This window comes from Lontra canadensis, unplaced genomic scaffold (genome assembly GCF_010015895.1).
Source record: "Lontra canadensis isolate GAN:19392208 unplaced genomic scaffold, GSC_riverotter_1.0 scaffold31, whole genome shotgun sequence".
Classification (NCBI taxonomy): Eukaryota; Metazoa; Chordata; class Mammalia; order Carnivora; family Mustelidae; genus Lontra; species Lontra canadensis.
The window spans coordinates 2,412,140-2,430,459 of NW_022631025.1; the positions used below are offsets into that span (position 1 = coordinate 2,412,140).

At 49.8% G+C, this 18,320-nt stretch overlaps 1 protein-coding gene across 1 annotated transcript in view; it reads left to right on the top strand.

Annotated features, from left to right (window-relative positions):
• The window catches only part of LOC116872925 (F-box/WD repeat-containing protein 12-like), a 33,768-nt gene that overhangs the window by 8,164 nt on the left and 7,284 nt on the right, over nt 1-18,320 (top strand). The window contains exons 3-5 of the mRNA XM_032866425.1: nt 2,072-2,235; nt 2,636-2,754; nt 5,797-6,006. Coding sequence (XP_032722316.1) covers nt 2,072-2,235; nt 2,636-2,754; nt 5,797-6,006 — 493 coding nt within the window. The remainder of the gene's footprint in view (nt 1-2,071; nt 2,236-2,635; nt 2,755-5,796; nt 6,007-18,320) is intronic.

Here is an 18,320-nt window from a genome sequence, read left to right on the forward strand (position 1 = left end):
GGAAAAATAAAGGAGAAAATGAAGACCGTTTAAGATTAGCGAAAGCTGAGAGGGTTTGTTGCTATACACTTGCCCTACAAGAAATCTTGAAGGGAGTCTTTCAGGTTGAAAGGAAAGGACATTAGGCAGTAAGTTGACTCCACATTAGAAAAAAGACTCTAGTGAGGTAAGTCTGTAGGTGTCTGTAAGAGGCAGTATAAATGTGCTTATTTTTAAGTCTGTTTTTCTTTGTGATTTAAATTATAGCCGTATAAAACAATAATTGTGGGGATCTCTGTTGAGGCATATATCATGTATAAAATGTAATTTGTAGACGTAGCAGCGCAGTTGGAGGGGGCAAGAGATGGTGCTACATGGGAGTAGGGTTTTTGAGTACTGTTGAAATTAAGTTGATGGTAAGCAAAACTAGATTACCCTCCAAGACAACTTTAAGAACTCAAAAAATAAGGTAGAAGAAATGACAAGGGAAATAAAATAGTGCATTAGAAAATACTCAAAAGAAGGTGGAAACAGAAGACTAGAGGGGAAAATGCATAAAACAAAACTAGATTACTCTCCAAGACAACCTTAAGAACTCAAAAAATACGGTAGAAGAAATGACAAGGGAATAAAATAGTGCATTAGAAAATATTCAACACAAAGGAAGGTGGAAACAGAAGACTAGAGGGGAAAATGCATAAAACTTAGAAATAAGTAGCAAGATGACATGTAAATCACGCCTTGCCACAAATTATGTGAAACGTATGAAGTGTCCACTCCAGTAAAAAGGTAGAGGTTGTCACAGGGGATAAACAGTTTCCGACTTTACGCTGTCTACAAGAGACCTTTTAGGTTCAAAGATATGTTGAAAGTTAAAGAATGGAAACAGACGTACATGCAGACAGTAACCAAAGGCAAGTTGGAATAGCCATGCTGATATCAGACAGACTGTAAGACCAGAAGCATTGTAGAGACAAAGAAGGCTGTTTTAATGGTCGGTCCTTCCCCGAAGAAGATCTGCAAATTACAGGTGCACACATACCTGATCAGAGCAGCAGCATGCATGAAGGGCTGCTGGAGCTAAGGGGAGAAATGGACAGTTCAGCAGTAAGAGTTGGAGACTTCAAGAAATACTTTTATTTATTTATTTATTTTTAAAGATTTTATTTATTTTTTTGACAGAGATCACAAGTAGGCAGAGAGGCAGGCAAGAGAGAGAGGAGGAAACAGGCTCCCGCTGAGCAGAGAGCCCGATGCGGGACTCGATCCCAGGACCCTGGGATCATGACCTGAGCCGAAGGCAGAGGCTTTAACCCACTGAGCCACCCAGGCACGCCGAAATACTTTTTTTTAAAGATTTTATTTACTTGTCAGCGAGAGAGAGTGAGCACAAGCAGGAAGAGTGAGTGCCAGGCAGAGGTAGAGGGAGAAGCAGGCTCCCCGCTGAGCAGAGAGCCTGATGTGGGGCTCGATCCCAGGACCCTGAGATCACGACCTGAGTCAAAGGCAAGGGCTTAGGGATGCCTGGAGGCTTAGTTGGTTAAGCGGCTGCCTTTAGCTCAGGTCATGATCCCAGCATCCTGGGATCGAGTCCCACATCGGGCTCCCTGTTCAGCAAGGAGCCTGCTTCTCCCTCTGCCTCTGCCTGCTACTCTGCCTGTGCTCACTCTCTCTGACAAATAAATAAAATATTTAAAAAAAACGAAGGCAGGGGCTTAACCCACTGAGCACCCCCAGGCGCCCTCTCTTGAGTTACAGTTCCATGACCAAAGCTGCATGCCCTTGGCCTTGGATCGGTTAAAGCCCCGGTTACGTACAAGGGGTTGTCCGAGGACCTGCTTCATGGAGGTATTGAGAAAACCGACCGAATACCCGAGAGGCACTGCCGCAGGGCCGTGGTGAGCACGTGCTCGGTGTCCTCTCATCGCCGTCCCCGTTCCGCAGTGGAGGAAGCTGAGGCCCCCGTGGGCAGCGTGCATTGTACGAGCCACTAGGTGGTGAAGCCGGGAATCAGAGCTGCTCCTGCGGGCATCGTCGTACCTTCCTCTAACACCTGGCCTGTCTTGCCCGGGATCGTGGGTCTGTTTTCCAGGCAGCTGTGTCTGAGGCGCTGGTCCTCATGCAAAGCCTCGCAGGTGACCCTGGGCACGCAGACGTGGAAACAGTACTATCTCTGCCGGGCCGAGCTGGACTTCCGAGTGGAATGTGGGCGGCCGGAGAGGGACTTCATCTGCAAAGCCATTGCTGGGCACAAAGGTATGGCCGTGAGCTTCCCTGCTGCTCACCTTCTGGGTCGCGCGCCCTGGGATGTGGTGTTCAGCCACAGAGGGAAGGCGCTGCTTGATGAGCGCTTGCCCTGCTGGGTTCTGGATTTGGCTTAGTCACTTGGTGCTCGAAGTCACCCCGTGAGGAAGGGATCGTTACGTTTGTTTCAGAGTAGAGAGAAACAGAGAGCGGGAGAGTAGGGAGTTGTGGCCATGTGGCGGTGAGAGGGGCGGTCCTGGGTGTAAGGCCTGTGGCCACTGCTGTCCCCGAAGGAGCGCTCTGTGTGAGAGAGAGAGGGAGGACGGAGCGTCCCGCCTGTCCTTCCCCAGTCTGCGTGTCCGCATCCCAGACATACGTGTGTGCGTTCAGGGCGAGTCTCTGTTCTCTCTAGGAGGCATAGACGAGCTGGCCTACGTCTCAAACAGCGGGTGCCGGTTTGATGGGCAGGAGAAGTCGGTGGTGTGCACCGTGTCCTCGGACAGCACTGTGCGTGCCTGGGATGTGCAGGAGGTGAGCTGGGCGGGGGGCAGGGCGCAGCTCACAGGATCTTGGTGAGGCCTTCCCCTTCACTAGCCGGTCACCCCCGTGGGCTGCTTCTAGGCGGCGGGATCCCCGTGGTACAGATAAGCGTTGGCTGCGCTTGGAACTCTCGTCCGATCGCAGAGGGACCCTGGCCTGCCCTTGACTCTGTGTGGCCTGCCTCGGGGAGGAGGGCACGAGCGGCAGGGGCGAGGTGGCTGCCCCTGTACCCGTTCCCGCCGTATCCACGGTGGAGCCAGTGTCCAGGCGTGGCCGTTTTGCCCCAGCAGTTGCCCCTTGTAGTTACCCCTGTGTATCATTAAGTGCTGAGACTGGCATGTCACACTCGGTTGTCACTGTAGTGAAAAAGCTTTGCAGTCCGTTTTCTCACGGATTCTCTGAGCAGCGGAGCAGAGCGTGCGTTATCATCCCGATTTTACAGACGATCCATATGAGATGCCGGGAAGTGTTTCCGAGTCTTGAACCATGTGGTTCCCTGTAATCCAAGGCTTCTGCACGCATAGAACCCAATCTCCTGTACAGGACTTTTCCCCAGAAAGCTACAGATTTTACCTCCTGTTTTTGAAAGCGCTGGACCGGCCAGGCACCGCGGGGTCCTTGCTGCGTGCAGTGGGAGGCCTGCTCGTGTCACCGTCAGCCAGGTCTGCTGCTAGTGCCCAGTTCGTGCCCAGACAGCGGCGGGGGGGGGTGCCCCAGATTTCCCCGGTCCCTTTGGGCACGCTGGCTCTCAGCACGCCGACGGAGACCTGGGCCTGCCTTGTTGGTTGCGAGGGAAGCCGGCTGCCGGGGCTGCGTCCTTGCACCCCCGAGCCAGCCTTGGGGGTCCCTGCTCCGCTCACAGGTCACTTCAGAGTCTGGGAGACAGAGAGTGTGTGTTGGCTGCCTGCTTTGCAGAAAATTCTTCCGTTCCCAGGAGCCTGCTCTTAGCCCCGTGCTTGCTTTTGTTTAAAGGATGCAAAATCATGTCCTGTTTGCGTCATTTCTCTCTACTCCATGGCCCAGTTCTCACTGAGAAGTGCTGATAGTTTTCTCTTCTCGTGCTTGGTTTTCCTTCTCCGAGGCAGTGTTTGAGGTCACTTCACGGGAAGGCGCTGTGGTTGCCGGGGCAGGAGGCTGCCTGCCTTCCTGGGGCCTCTCTGAAGCACCTGCTGGGCGGCGGACACCTGGTCACCCGGGGTCGGGGAGGGCTTGGCAGAAGAAGGCCTGGCGGGCGGGAGGCCCTGGCGTTGCCCGGGTGCTCAGGTCTCCACCTGAACGGGGAGAGCGCTGGGTATGGGCTCGGCAGACGTCGGTCCCGGGCCCTGTGGTCCCGCTGCAGCCCCCATTCTGCAGGCACGACACAGGAGCAGACCGCGAACGGGAGAGTGGCCGTGTTCTGGCAGAGCTGGCGACGCCCGCTGACGTATGGGGCGCGCAGTGGTCTTTTTCTTTGTTAACGAAGATACGAGCACGAGCAGTGGGCTGGGTTTGGCTGAGCTCTGCTGCGGTGTCATCTGTCTGGCCTGCACGAGCCTCTTTGAGAACCCACACCGTCTGCGTATGTCCCGCCTGGTCGCACAACCCTCGTACTCCTCACGAGCAAACCTGTAGAGAACAAGCCCCGTTCTTCCTCCCACGTCTCCACAGAGCCATCTTCCTGTCCCCAAACGAGTATCTGTAGGGTCAGCAGGTGTATAGTCGTGTAAGTGCTTTTCACACCGAGCTGTGAGGCAAACTGACATGCGGCTTTTCCTACGGTTAGTATTTCTTTCTTTTTAAAGATTTACGTATTCATTTTAGAGAGCGCACACGAGCGGGAGGAGCAGAGCGAGGGGGTCTCAGGCAGACTCCCCGTTGAGCATGGGGTCTGTCGTGGGGCTCGATCCCACGGCCCATGAGATCCCACTGGAACTGAAACCAGGGGCAGACCCAACCGGCTGCACCACTCAGGCGCCCCAGTAAATCCTCCTTTTCAAAAATGATCTTAGTTTCCACGTAGCATAGTCTGCAAGACCATGCTTTTGACTGGTTATGTTGGTGTCTGGTCTGGCTTTCTGTGCCGCTGCTCATCCGCTGTCCCTGGAGAATTCTAGGGTGCCAGTTAGTCTGTTTCTGGCGTCAGAGTCCTGGTGCGGCCGGCAGCCCCTTTGGACCCTGCGGCAGGCGCGTTGCCCGGCAGTCGCTGGTCGGTGTGTTTCTGCGCTCTGACCCCTGACCCCCGCCTCCACCCCAACACCGGGAGGGAGTCTCATGCCTCTTTCACTAACGCTGGTGAACGTGCTGTGCTCCCTGAGGCTCCTTGCTGTCCCCTGTGTCATGTGACTGCTCGAGCAACAGAAATCAGCTGAGAAAGGAACTCAGAGGAATCCCGAGTATTGTAGTTGGAGAAAAGAGATAAAGATCATGGTAAAATGAACATGTGATAGAGAAAGCATCATAATGACCCAGAATGGGAATGGAAGCCCAGGGGGCAGCTGTGGGAGACCAGGAACAGAACGTCGCAGATGAATCCCTGGTGTCCTGCCTTCAGGTGCCCTGGGCCCGGGGCACCGGCTCTTTCCCGCCCATTCCAGTTCTTACAGTCCTGGGAAAGACCATAGAATCACCCATCCGGGGCCTTGGCCAGGGCAGCTCACAGGAAGAGGAGTATTTTACGCTGATGACACAGACATGCTGTGTGACCCGTTCTCACCCGCGAGCCAGAGTCAGCTAATCTGTAGAGCGGGACTGCCGAGGCCCGAGGGAGACGGTCCGCGTGCAAGTCCTCTGGATGCAGTCGTGTGGCTGGCCCCCATCCCCCATCCTGGTGGTGCCACTCGGCACTTGGGGATTTCCATACACCCCCAGTTCAGCCACTGCTGTGCCCTGAAGCACCATGTCTGTGTCGGGCTCTGCCCCGCGCTGTGGCTCCTGTGAGCGTGGGGACTGTGCTCTCTCCGCCTATGCGTCCCCGGGTGCCCCAGGCAAGGTTCCTGCGTTTGTGAAATGAATGGCCCCCGTATACATTATTTTTTCCCTGCTGTCGTTGCCCAGGGCGCAGAGATCTGGTCAAGCCCTGTGCAGCCTGCCGCTCTGGTGAATTTGGTGACCTTCCCTCGGCTGCAGCTTGTTGTCACCGTGGACAAGCTGGGCCTGATCAAGGTGTGGAAGGCGGAGAACGGCAGGGAGTGGGCCTCCTTCTCCCTGCTTGCGCACTCGTCGGCCTTGCAGGCCTGTGACCGTCCAGAGGGCCCCTTCCTGCTGGTGAGTCTCTGGCTCTTGGGAGCCTCCGCAGGTCCTAGCTGTCTCCCAGGGTCATGGACAGTCTGGGCCTGTGACCGCTGTGGTGGGTGGCTCCTGGAGCTGGGCGCCTGATGTGGCAGAACAGGCCATCGTTCTCCTGCTTGGTCCCCCGTCCTCTTGTCCAGCTCAGCCGCCCGCAGCAGCCTGTCTCCCCAGCCCTGTCTCTGCCTCTCATGAGCCGTCGCCGAGACCCAGCCATGGGCTGCCTGTGGGCTCTGCATGCTCCTGTTCTCCTGTCCCCTGACCTCGCTGGCAGGCTCTCTCCTCCCTGCAGTCCTTCTCTCGTCTGCGTTCTTAACTTCCTTCCCTTGTTTCAAGTCCCAGCTAAGGCCCAACTCAGGAGAAACTGAGGCATGTTTGACGAACGTGAGCACTTCCCCAGGGCGCCAGAAGCCTGTGTTACCAGAATGTCCATTTAGAAGTGACTCCTGGGCATTGGGAGGGTTTGGCCGGGAGAAACAAGGAAAGCGGGCAGTGGCTCTGAGCTGGAGGCGGTGTCCCCACCTCTGGGGAAGGAGGCCCTGGGAAGGCCAGGCAGGCTGGCGTCCCATCCTGGGACTCAAGAGGAGCAGATGTCCGGGAGCAGCTTCATATGCGTGCAGAACTGACTGGAAGAACTAAGCTTAGCACAAAATAAGTAACATTTGATGAACGAGATTTCACATAAACCGTTTGGCAGCTGTCGAAGAAGATTTCAGAGTAAGTGTAACTGGGATCCCCAGACCCACCTGAGAGTCTGTTGTGTAGACGAAGAGCCTGCCGTGGTTCCCTATGGGAGTGGTGGGCCGCGGGGCTCCCGGTTACTTGTCTGCCGGGACAGCCGGTCAGGGCGGGATGCGGACATCGCCGGGCGATGTCAGAGGAGCCAGAACGAGCGTCTAGACCGGGGTTCAGGAGATCCGGTGGCAGTCAGAGCAGAGCCGGCGGCAGTGGGGTGGCCTGGCCCCGGAGACGGTTACCCCACGGCAGCTGAGAGGCCGGAGCCCTCTGACGGCCCAGGGACCCGGGGAGCAAGGGGCTGTGAGGGTGGAGCATCGGGTTCCTGCAGGCGGGGCCGTGCTCCCCCAGGCTGTGGCCCGGCACCCTGGCTGCCTGGGAGGAGTAAGCGAGACTTCTTCCTGGGGAGGGATGACGTCCCCGAGGCCGCCTGTTATTTCTGTTTTGAAATGCGGTTTTCAGCACCCACTTGGCGCTAACCAGTTACGTGAGAGATGAGAGCATAGGAGCTCGAGCGGCGGGTGAGCCACAGATGCTGGGGTCCTCACCCGCCAGCACCCTGTGCTTGCTGTGTTTGGGGAGGTGGATTTCAGCAGAGCTCAAAGCCCTGAAAACGGACATCACAGATTCAGAGAGGAACCAAGTAGAGATTCCAGAATAGAAACACTGAGTACGGAGGTGTTTGTACTCAGTGGCTGGGTTTCACAGAAGGACGGACAGTGTGGAATCACCCCGGGATCGGGGGCAGATGGGAGCTTGTGGGCCTCAGGCAACGGTCCCATTTCTTAACTTGGGTGGCAGTGAGAATATTTGCTTTGTAGTGATGCATCGAGCGTTGTGTTTGGTTTCGTGCGCTTTTCTGTATGTTGTTTTCTGCATCAGTGAAAAAGTTAAGAGGTTACTTGGAATGAAATGCGGATACTGAGTGAGGTAAATGGAAAAAGGGTAGGAGATGTAGACCAGTCCTTCTCAGGCTTTAATGAAATATGAACCACTGGGGATGTTCTTTGTTTATTTTTATTTTTTGAAGATTTTGTTTATTTATTTCATAGAGATCACAAGTAGGCAGAACAACAGGCAGAGAGAGGGGGGAAAGTAGGCTCCCCACTGAGCAGAGAGCCCGATGCGGGGCTCGATCCAAGGACTCTGAGATCATGACCTGAGCTGAAACCCAGTCAGACCCTAAACCGACTGAGCCACCCAGGCGCCCCCTGGAGTCTGATGTTTTAAAAGCGTCTTGGGAGTAGCGGTGCTGCCGGTTTGCGCATGACACTTGAGTAGCAAGACCATGAAGGATCCATGGAAAGTTCTAGTGTGTGGTGTCAGGAGCAGCTGAGGGAGCGAATGGGTCACAGGCAGCATCCGACGGGGTGGTGGCAGGTAGTTCTCGCAGACAGACTGCGGACGTTGATCCGTGGAATCAAGAAGCCCCAAGTGGGAGAAAAACGAAGTCTGCCGGCGGCGCCGTCACAGGGCTCCGAAGTTCCCGGAGGAGCGAGGAAGCCCATCCGGGAGCCCCCGGAGCACGTGGACTCCCTGCGGGTCCGACCCCTGCGGGCGGCTGTGGAGCTCGGGCATCACGGAATAGGATCTTGAAAGAAATAACTGCTCAGGGGCGCCTGGATGGCTCAGTGGGTTAAGCCGCGCTGCCTTCGGCTCGGGTCGTGATCTCAGGGTCCTGGGATCGAGTCCCGCATCGGGCTCTCTGCTCAGTGGGGAGCCTGCTTCCCTCTCTCTCTCTGCCTGCCTCTCTGCCTACTTGTGATCTCTGTCTGTCAAATAAATAAATAAAATCTTTAAAAAAAAAAAAAAAAGAAAGAACTGCTCACAGGAAGCCTGTGCCAGGCCCCCAGGAGTGGAGGGGAGCGGAGGCATCTCAGATGGCCAGAGAAGCCGCCACAGCCCCGGCGAGAGCGCGCGTGCGACCCGGAGCAGGAGGGGACGAGCGGCACCGGCCCGAGCAGGCCCCAGCGTACCGGCTGCGCGACTGCGGGAACCGCGTCCTCTGGCTTCTCCACTTTGGGCGGCGAAGGAACACTGCGCTAGCGTTTGCGCGAGGAGCAGGTTAGGAGGAGCTGAACGACCCAGGATCCTCGAATTGCCTGGAAGCCTTCGTGTACCAGTGGGCAGCGACGTCTGCCAGGCAAGGCTGCGTGCAGGGGCCTCCCTGCCGCCCAGAGGAGAAGCGAAGGACCATCGGGCCTCGAAGTCCTAAGAGCAGAGGGGTGGGATCAACGGTGACCCCATTTTGGCTCAATTATCAACAGTGATGAAGCTCCGTGATCTCCCAGGGGGTCTGCAGAGGCCGTCTGTCACAGAACCAGGCTTTCGGGGACGGAGGTTCCCGGGAGGCAGGTCTGAGTGGCCTGACGCCGCAAGGGGGAGCGACCAGCCTGCTCTTCTGTGGTCGGGTGGGGTGCAGGCAGGGCTCCTGCATGGGCCCGGCGTCTGTGGTTTGAGTTCTCCATGGGTGGCTTTTACCCGCTTGCCCATATGTGGAACAGAGGGTGGGATGGGCAGGACGAAAAGCCACCTGTCACCAAACATCAAAGACCGACTCCAGTCAGTTTCCCTTCTGGTGACTTTTCTGTAATTCTGTCTTGGGGCTGATGGCTGAAATGTGCACGTTTTATATCCTTGAACCCGGACTTGCAGAAGCCAGCCGTTCGCGTGGTGCTCTGGGGGTGCGTGCTAAGGCTGGCACCCGAGGGGAGGTTCTCCCGCGTGGCTCGTTTGGGAGCTCAGTGTTGTGTACTCGAGAAGCAAAGTGAGTGCCTGGTCACTGTAGGTATGTCTGGGTCTCCAGAGGCTTTGGGGGTGTCTGACATGTGCAGAGACATGTATGATTGCTGCTGATGTCTTGGGGTGTCCGGGAGGCAAGACTTCTGGGGTCGTCACCAGGAGGGCGAATTGGGGATGAGCAGCTTTGTTTCTGGCCACGTGGTGGCAGTACTGGCAATGCAGAGAGCATGTGCGTGCGTCCGCGGTGGGTCCTTAGCGGGGCTGCCAGGGCCAAGGTGACTGCCTGAGCTGCGGCTGTCTGTGCTGACCGTGGGGTCCACCTTTTCTCAGTGATATTCCAGTTGGCGGAGGGGGCACGGCAGTGGGCTCTGTCATGTGTGGTGGGGACTCCCTTTCTCATTCACTTGGAGGGTGCACTTTTCCAGGGTCCTTGCACGTGGCAAGGGTCTGAGGACAACAGGAAGCTCCTTCCTCCTGCAGAGGGAAAGCCCAGCATGGCCCAAACCTGCCAGGACTCTGGAGATGCAGTTTGCTCTCAGCAGGGAGGCTTCAGGGGTGGGGCAGAGGCTTTGAGGCGCTCCTTCCCATCCTGAGGCCTCATGCCTACCTGGGAAGTCGGGGGCTCAGGGCTTCTCTCAGCACAAGGGCCCAGATGCTAATGGGGTGTTAGGTGACCCGAGATGGCAGGCTTTGGCCAGAAGCCCTCGTCTTCTTGGGGTTGCCCTGTAGGGGAATAGGAGCAAGATCAGCCCCTACCAAGATTGGGCTCGGCTTGGAGATGGCGGACTCTGTCCGGGCACCAGTGGGGTATGGAATCCGATATCCCCTTCACGTCTACCCAGAGCCTCAGAACGTGACCTTACTTGGAAATGGTATCCAGTTAAGGATCTCAGGTAAAATCATCCTGGGTTTAGGCTGGGTCCTCTGTCCAATGAGTAGTGCCCTCGTAAGGAGGGGAGAGAACACAGATACGCAGAGAAGGCTGTGTGCACACGGGGGCAGACAAGTCAAGAACAGCTCTAGAGCCTTCAGATTGAGAGGGCCCTGCTGGCACCCGATTTTGGTTCTAGCCTCTAAAATTGTGAGAGAATAAATGTCTGGTTTTTCAAGCCACCCGATTTGTTACTGCAGCAGTAAGAAGTTAGTGTAAGACCCTGAGACAGAATACTCAGGGCCCCTGGCTGGCTCAGGTAGTGTGGGCAGACCACAGGCTGGCTCAGCGGGTAGAGTGTGCAGCTCTTAATCTCAGGGTTGTAGGTTCGAGCCCCACATTGGGTGTAGAGATTACTTACAAATAAAATCTTAAAAAACAAAAGAGAAAAACTCAGAACCGCTTAGGAAAGTTTGGAATGAAAAGGAGGGAAAAGGACGCACTGCAGAGGCTAAGGAAAAGGAGGCCGATAAGCTGTTGGCATTAGAGTACAAGACTTCAGGATAAAACTCCTCACTGGATATTAGAAGGAGCTTTGTAATAATAATTAGATTAGCCTCCCAGGAAGATAGAGCAAGGCTAAAATTGGCCTAAACACATACAGGACAAAATTTGTGGAATTTCAAGAAATGGTCAAATCTACAGGCATTGTGAGAAGTTTGTTACTCAGCTGAAGGGAAGTGATCTGGGTGGACCCACTGAAAACGTTGAAGGCAGCGGGTTTTCTCAGGCAGTGGGTTTCTCACACGGGTCAGAGACTGGAGGCCTGGGGGGCACTCACGTGAACCCCCCCCACTGACTGCCGTGTTGTGTGGGCCTGGGAACTGGGAACGCACCAGCACCTGCCACCAGGGAAGCCTCAGTTTCGCCTGCGGCCACAAGGGCCCAAGCTGCCAGCAGGTCCGCTGGGCCCGGTTGAAAACCTGGCTCCTCGGCTCCCCATGACTTCTCTGACGCATGGATTATGTAGAGACTGTACATGTAGATGATTTAAAGTTAAATTACACGTGTGTGCAAGGTCAGGATCAAGGTTCATTTTTATTTACAAATGGGTTCCCAGAATTTGTAGGAAAGGCCATCCTTTCTTCACTGAACTACATCAGCACCTTTGTCAGAATACCAGCATCATGTGGGTCCAGGTCTGCAGTAAGGACAGACATAGGCTCTCGTTAGCTGTAGACTTGTAAGTCAAGACTTCTAGCATTTTCTTATTTCAAAAATAGATGATTTCTGTAAAAATTTTCAAGTCAGCTTGTCAGGTTTTTTTTTTTTTTAAGATTTTTTTTTTTTTAAATTCATTTGACAGATCACAAGCAGGCAGCTAGGCAGGCAGAGAGAGAGGAGGAGGAGGCAGGCTCCCTGCCAAGCAGAGAGCCCGACGTGGGACTCGATCCCAGGACCCCGAGATCACGACCCGAGCTGAAGGCAGAGGATTTAACCACTGAGCCATCCAGGCGCCCCGCCCCAGTTTAAAAAAAAAAATTTTTTTTATTATGTCAGTGAGCCCACATACAGTACGTCACTGGTTTCTGATGCGGTGTCCAGCAGTTCGTTAGCTGCCTGTGACACCCAGTGCTCCTCACTACGCGCCTGTCAGTGTCTTTAAAACTGTCTGCTGGGGTTTTGATGACCTTGAATCTATAGATTGATTGGGGACAACTGACATCTGTTTAGTCTCCTAAGCCACAAACATGGCATATATGTCACCATTTAGATGGGCCCTCACTTTGGTCTCTCAACAGAGTTTTATAGTTTGAAGTGAACAGGGCTTGCATAGATTTTGTTAAAATTATTCATTGTATATTATATTATTTTAAATGTCATTGTTTTAAAATTTAATTTCTGATTTTTCATTGCTAGTCTGTAGCGTATATAGGAATATGTAAATAATATATAAATGTGTAGTTCTGTATTTATAAGGAAGTTGCTATATCTACTGTACATAGCACACATGGAAGTTACTTCTGTATAAATATATGTAAGAATACATTTTGAATTTTGTATATTTACCTTCTGTCTAGCAGCCTTGCTGAATTCACTAATTTTATTTAGTTATTTATTTTTAAAAATATTTTTTAAAAAATTATTTAATTATTTAATTTAATTATTTAAAAATAATTAAAAAATTATTTATTTGACAGAGATCACAAGTAGGCAGAGAGGCAGGCAGAGAGAGAGGAGGAAGCAGGTTCCCCGCAGAGCAGAGAGCCTGATGTAGGGCTCCATCCCAGGACCCTGGGATCATGACCTGAGCCAAAGGCAGAGGCTTTAACCCACTGAGCCACCCACTTACTAATTTTAATAGGTGTTGTTTTTTGTTGGTTTTTTTTTGGTAGAAAATTTTTGTAGGTAAAGATTTCTTAGGACACAAAAAACATGAACTGTACAAGTAAGAAATAGATTTGTTGGATGTCATCAAATTCAGAAATTTTGCACTTTTTTTTTTTTTTTAAGATTTTATTTATTCGTTTGACAGAGATCACAAGTAGGCAGAGAGGCAGGGAGAGAGAGAGGGGAAGTGTAGGCTTCCTGCTGAGCAGAGAGCCCGATGCGGGGCTCCATCCCAGGACCCTGAGATGACCTGAGATCATGACCAGGACCCTGAGATCATGACCTGAGGGTTAAAGGCAGAGGCTTTAACCCACTGAGCCACCCAGGCACCCCCAGAAATTTTGCACTTTGAAAGCACTGTTTAGCAAAAGAAAAAGCAAGCCTTGGGCTGGAAGAAAATATTTGTTAATAATGGAACCTCGCTTCAGGACTTTGTCCAGGATATATATTATCACTCAGTAGGCGAGCCCAACCTTTGAATTAGGGGGAAGATTGGAACGCTTCACAGAAGAACACGAACAGGCAGCCGTTAGCACACAGAGAAGCCGCACACCAGCGGCCCTCCGTGAAATGCGGTTTAGAAGCGCGGTGCGATAGGGCACCAGATTGATCCGAAGAGCTGAAATTAAACACGTGTTTACAAAGATGTGACACGATACTTCAGAGAATTGTTTGGCAGTTACAACGCTTACCTGTTATCTAGCAGTTCCTCTTTTAGCTGTTTACTAATGAGATATGAAAATCTTCACACAAAAAGACGGGTACACAGATGCTTGTAGGAGCTTTGGTAATAGCCAAATGGGATACAACCCGAGTGCCTGTCACAGGTGGGTTTATAGAAATGGGGCGCGCTCGCAGCGGCCGCTCCTCAGCGAGGAAGAGGAACAAGGCTGTGTGCATCGGCACACCGGGGTGCATGAACCTCGGAAACGTGCCGAGCAAGAGCAGCCACAGCAGAGTCTGTTTGTATCGTAGGAGTCTGTTGCGGGGAGATTCCGGTCCCGACAGAACCAGTCTGCCCTGTCAGCAGCCCAGGGGTCCTTAGGGATGGAGGGGACTGTTAAGGGACACAGGAATTTTGGAGATGATGGAGATGTTCTAGAACCGGTTTATGGTTGTTGTATCTAGTAAGTCTGGCTTCCCTTACTCTTATTTTTTCAAGTTTCCTTAGCTACTTTCCTGTTTATTTTTCCATATGAACTTTGGAATAAAATTTTGTCTCCTGGAAAGAAAATGGTATTTTCTTTATTTTTAAAAGATTTTTATTTATTTATTTGACAGACACATCACGAGTAGACAGAGAGGCAGGCAGAGAGAGAGGAGGAAGCAGACTCCCCGCTGAGCAGAGAGCCCCATGTGGGGCTTGATCCCAGGACCCTGAGATCATGACCTGAGCCAAAGGCAGAGGCTTTAGCCCACTGAGCCACCCAGGCACCCCGAAAATGGTATTTTCATTGACGTTGAGTGCATAGAGAAATACTAACATGGCGAAAATGGACATCTTTATGATGCGAGTCAGTCTGGCCAGCAATAAATGATGTATTTCCATTGGTTCAGGTTTGCTTTTTTATGTCCTTCAGAAGTGACTTACATTTTTCCTCAGATAAATTTTGCACATTTCTTGTTAACCATATCCCAAAGCATTTTATCATTTGTTGCTATTGCATTGATATGGGAAAGTATTTTCTGTTCCCTTGTTTTCTAACTGGGTGGTGGGTGTTTAATGAAAGCTGTGTTGTGTTTTATACTCTGTCATCTTACTGAATTCTATCTGCCTATATTTGATAATTGATTCTCTCAATTTTCTTAGGTAAACTCTTCATCTATAGGTAGAGATATTTAGTTTTTCAAGCCTTAGACATCCAGTTGCTTTTTCTCTGGCTTCTCAGCCAGTACTTCAGCACAATATTAATTAATTAGTGGTGGCATTGGTGGCCATTTCTTCTCATAGCTGTCTCGGTGGGATGACTTGGCAGCTTCACTGCGGGGCTGGGATGCTGGCGTCAGGAATGATGTTCATGCAAGAGCCATCAATGGCCATTTGAGTATTTTCGAAAATCATGCTAAGATGTAGAATTTTGTGAAAGGCCTTTTCAGTATGCAGATATAATTACAGAATTTTTGTCCTTTGGTTTGTTATGGTGATTTATTGGATTTTTAAAATACAAATTATCTATACATTTCTTTTTAATGTGCTGATGCATTCTAAATGCTGATGTTTTACCAGGATTTGGCTCTGTCAATGGGAGATTGGTCTGTAGTTTTTTTGATCTTCCTTTATCCGGTTTACATATAAATGCTGTACTTCATTCAAGGAATGTGCACATTTTTCTGCTTTTTTAATGCCCTGGAACAATTTGGGATTATCTGGTTTTCCAGTTTGGTAGAATTTATTTTTGATGTAATTAGGTGCTGGGTGCTTTTTTTGTGGGGGTGAGTTTTGAAAATGTTTTTCTCAGTGTTTTCTGTGGAAATTGGTCAGCTCAAGCTTTTCTTTGTCTGCTAGAATCAATTTTAATATATTGTGTTTTTCTAGGAAACTACCCACTGTATCTAGGCTTTCAATTTTTTATGCATACAGTTGTCTAAAATATTCTTGAGGTTTTTTTCTTTAAATTTTCTCTGAACATTTGTTTCTGCTGTCATTTTTTAAGACTTTTTTATTTAAATTCAATTAACATATATAATGTATTCATTTCAGAGGTAGAATTTAGTGATTCATTGGTTGCATAGAACACCCAGTGCTCATTACGTTAAGTGTCCTCCTTCAGGCCCATCCCCCAGTTACCCCACCCCCCACCCACCTCCCCTCCAGCAACCCACAGTTTGTTTCCTAGAGTTAAGAGTCTCTTACGGTTTGTCTCCCTCTCTGTTTTTATCTTACTTTATTTTTCTTTCCCTTCCCCTGTGTTCTTCTGTTCTGTTTCTTAAATTCCACATACAGGTGAAATCATACGGTATTTGTCTTTCTCTGGCTGACTTCCTTTGCTTAGCGTAATACTCTCTAGTTCCATCCCTGCCATTGCAAATGGCAAGATTTCATTCTTTTCGATGGCCAAGTAACCATCCATTGTATATAAATACCACATCTTCTCTATTGCCTTGTCATTTCTTTTTGTGTATATGTGCTTTCTCCCACTTTTTTCGTGATTATATTAGCTAGTCCATGTCTGTTTTAATATTTCTATTGATTTCCAGTTTTGTTTCATTGTGATCAGAGAATGTTGTATTACTTTATGATACAGAATTTACTGAGGTTTCTCTCTGACTGTATATTCAGTTTTTGTGAACATTTGTATGTGCTTGCAAGAAAGGTGTAGTCTACATTATTGGGCTACAAAGAGCCAGATAGAGTCATTATTAATATTGTTAGAGCACAAGCAGGGGGAGGAGCAGAGAGAGAGGGAGGGAGGGGGAAAGAATCTCAGGCAGACTCCACACTGAGCATGGAGCCTGACATGGGGCTCGATCTCACAACCCCAAGATCATGACTTGAGCCAATACCAAGATTCCAGCTCTCAACTGACCGAGCCAGCCAGGTGCTTCAATTATATTGTTAGGTCTTATATTTATTTACTTTTCCCCGTCTCCTTGGCCTTAGACTGAGAGCATTATTGTTTATTTTTGTATAATAATATGCTTAATTCATAAATATTTAAATATTATTGTGTTTCACTTTGTTTCTTTTTGTGTCTGCTTTGTGAAGGTGATTGGGGTGTTTTATTTTTTCATTATGAATTATAGCCTTTAGTGTTGTTAGCCTTGGGGAAAAAAAAAACCTGCCAGTTATTTTACTAGCAAAAATGGGTTTATGTGGGAATAGAGAATTCAGTTCAGGACAAATTAGCTGGGGCAAAACCATAGGAAAGTCCAACAGTTAAAAAAGAGAAAGGTTCTTTTAGAGAGGAAAGGGGGTGTAGGGAGGGGCTTTTGCAAACTAAAAGACCATTGGAGTGAACTGGGTGCTAGAGGTATAGTGGCCTCTCATTGGCTGAGCTGTAACTTCCTCTCATTGGTTGTGCTTTTGCTGGGAGGGAAGAAACCTTCCTCCTCCTGCTGGGATATTAAGTAGCAGCCTCCAGGAGGTCCCTCTCTTCCAGTTAGGTCTGGTTGACAACCAGTGCTGGGTGTGAGTGCTCCTCCTGCCAGCCTCTGAACTCCATTCTAGACAAGGTTTCCTTTTATTAATTTTCACAGGGATAGGAAGTGTCTGTTGCTGGATTTCCTGCTTTGGGCCTGAGTCCTCCCTTCCCTGTTATCTTGCTTTCCAAGGATTTGTGTGTGCCACACCTTTACTGTTTTGTCATGGTTAACTTTTTTGTTTTGATTGAGCTTTCTTGAATATACAGTCATGTTTTCTTTTGTTCATCAGTGTGATCATTTTTTTTTTAACCGATAAAGTGAGTTAAGCCATGTACATTGAACAAGGTTATGTGCCTGATCTCAAGTTTTATGTCACGTTTATGGTGTGACATGGCACATTCCTGGGCTCCTTTCTCCCAAGTATGTTTTCCCTTTTTTATGTGTGTGTTTTTGGGTAAAGGTACTAACTTTTGTTATTTAGGAAGGTTTGTATTTTTGTTGGGGTGGTTACCTTTTGTCTTAATACTTTCTGTCTCCATTTTCCCTTTTCAGGCCTATGGACTATTTTATTTCTTGGCTTTATATGATATTCCTTTCCTCCCATGGTGCTCAGTGAACTTATTCTACTTTGAACCTTTTCCTTTCTCCCACATTTGAAGACCCACTATTTCCTCCTTTCTGAGAACATGCAACATTTACACACTGTTCTTCCTGGTTTATTTATTTATTTATTTATTTATTTTATTTGACCCACAGTGTACTGTACTGGTGTAACAGTGTTACACCAGTTCTGGTGATGTTTTCCTGGTGTCTTGTGGTCTGGTGGGGCCCATCCTTTAGGAGATCCCCTAGGAAGTCACTCGGATGCATCCTTGCAGGTCTGATGCTGCTTTCTGTAGCTTGGGGTCTTGAGAATGGCCTGGGTTGGGCCCTAAATCCCTGGCTCATACTTGTCTTGAATTTTGTGAATATACTGTTTCACTGTGTTTCTGTTGAAATGTCTGCTCCCACTTTGACTGACTTTCCTTGTTACACACTTGGACTTGTTAATCAAAGGCTTGAAGGATTTTTGAAATACATAAAGTCCAGTAGTTTTGCTCTGAGGGGTCTCTGGTGACCATCCTGGATTGACTTTTTTTCCAGGAACATATGGACCCTTTTGATAGATGGATTCAGGTTTTCTTTTGTTTTCAGGAAGTTTCATTGCATGTGAATTGTAAGAATTAGTCGGTTAATTGCATTTTCTCTGCAGGAGCTTCAGTTGTACGTTTACTAGATCTTCTTTGTTCGTCCTCTTGGACACCTGTTCTCAGATTTGTGTTATTAGCTCTTTACTCCATCTTTGTTCTCCTACTTGTTTTCCTTCTTTTTGGTGTCCTTATTGGCCTAGTAGAATATACTCTCCTAAGCATATTGCTTGTCTTTCTTAAGATAACTTTTTCTTCAATATCTTTCCTGAATTAATTTAGCT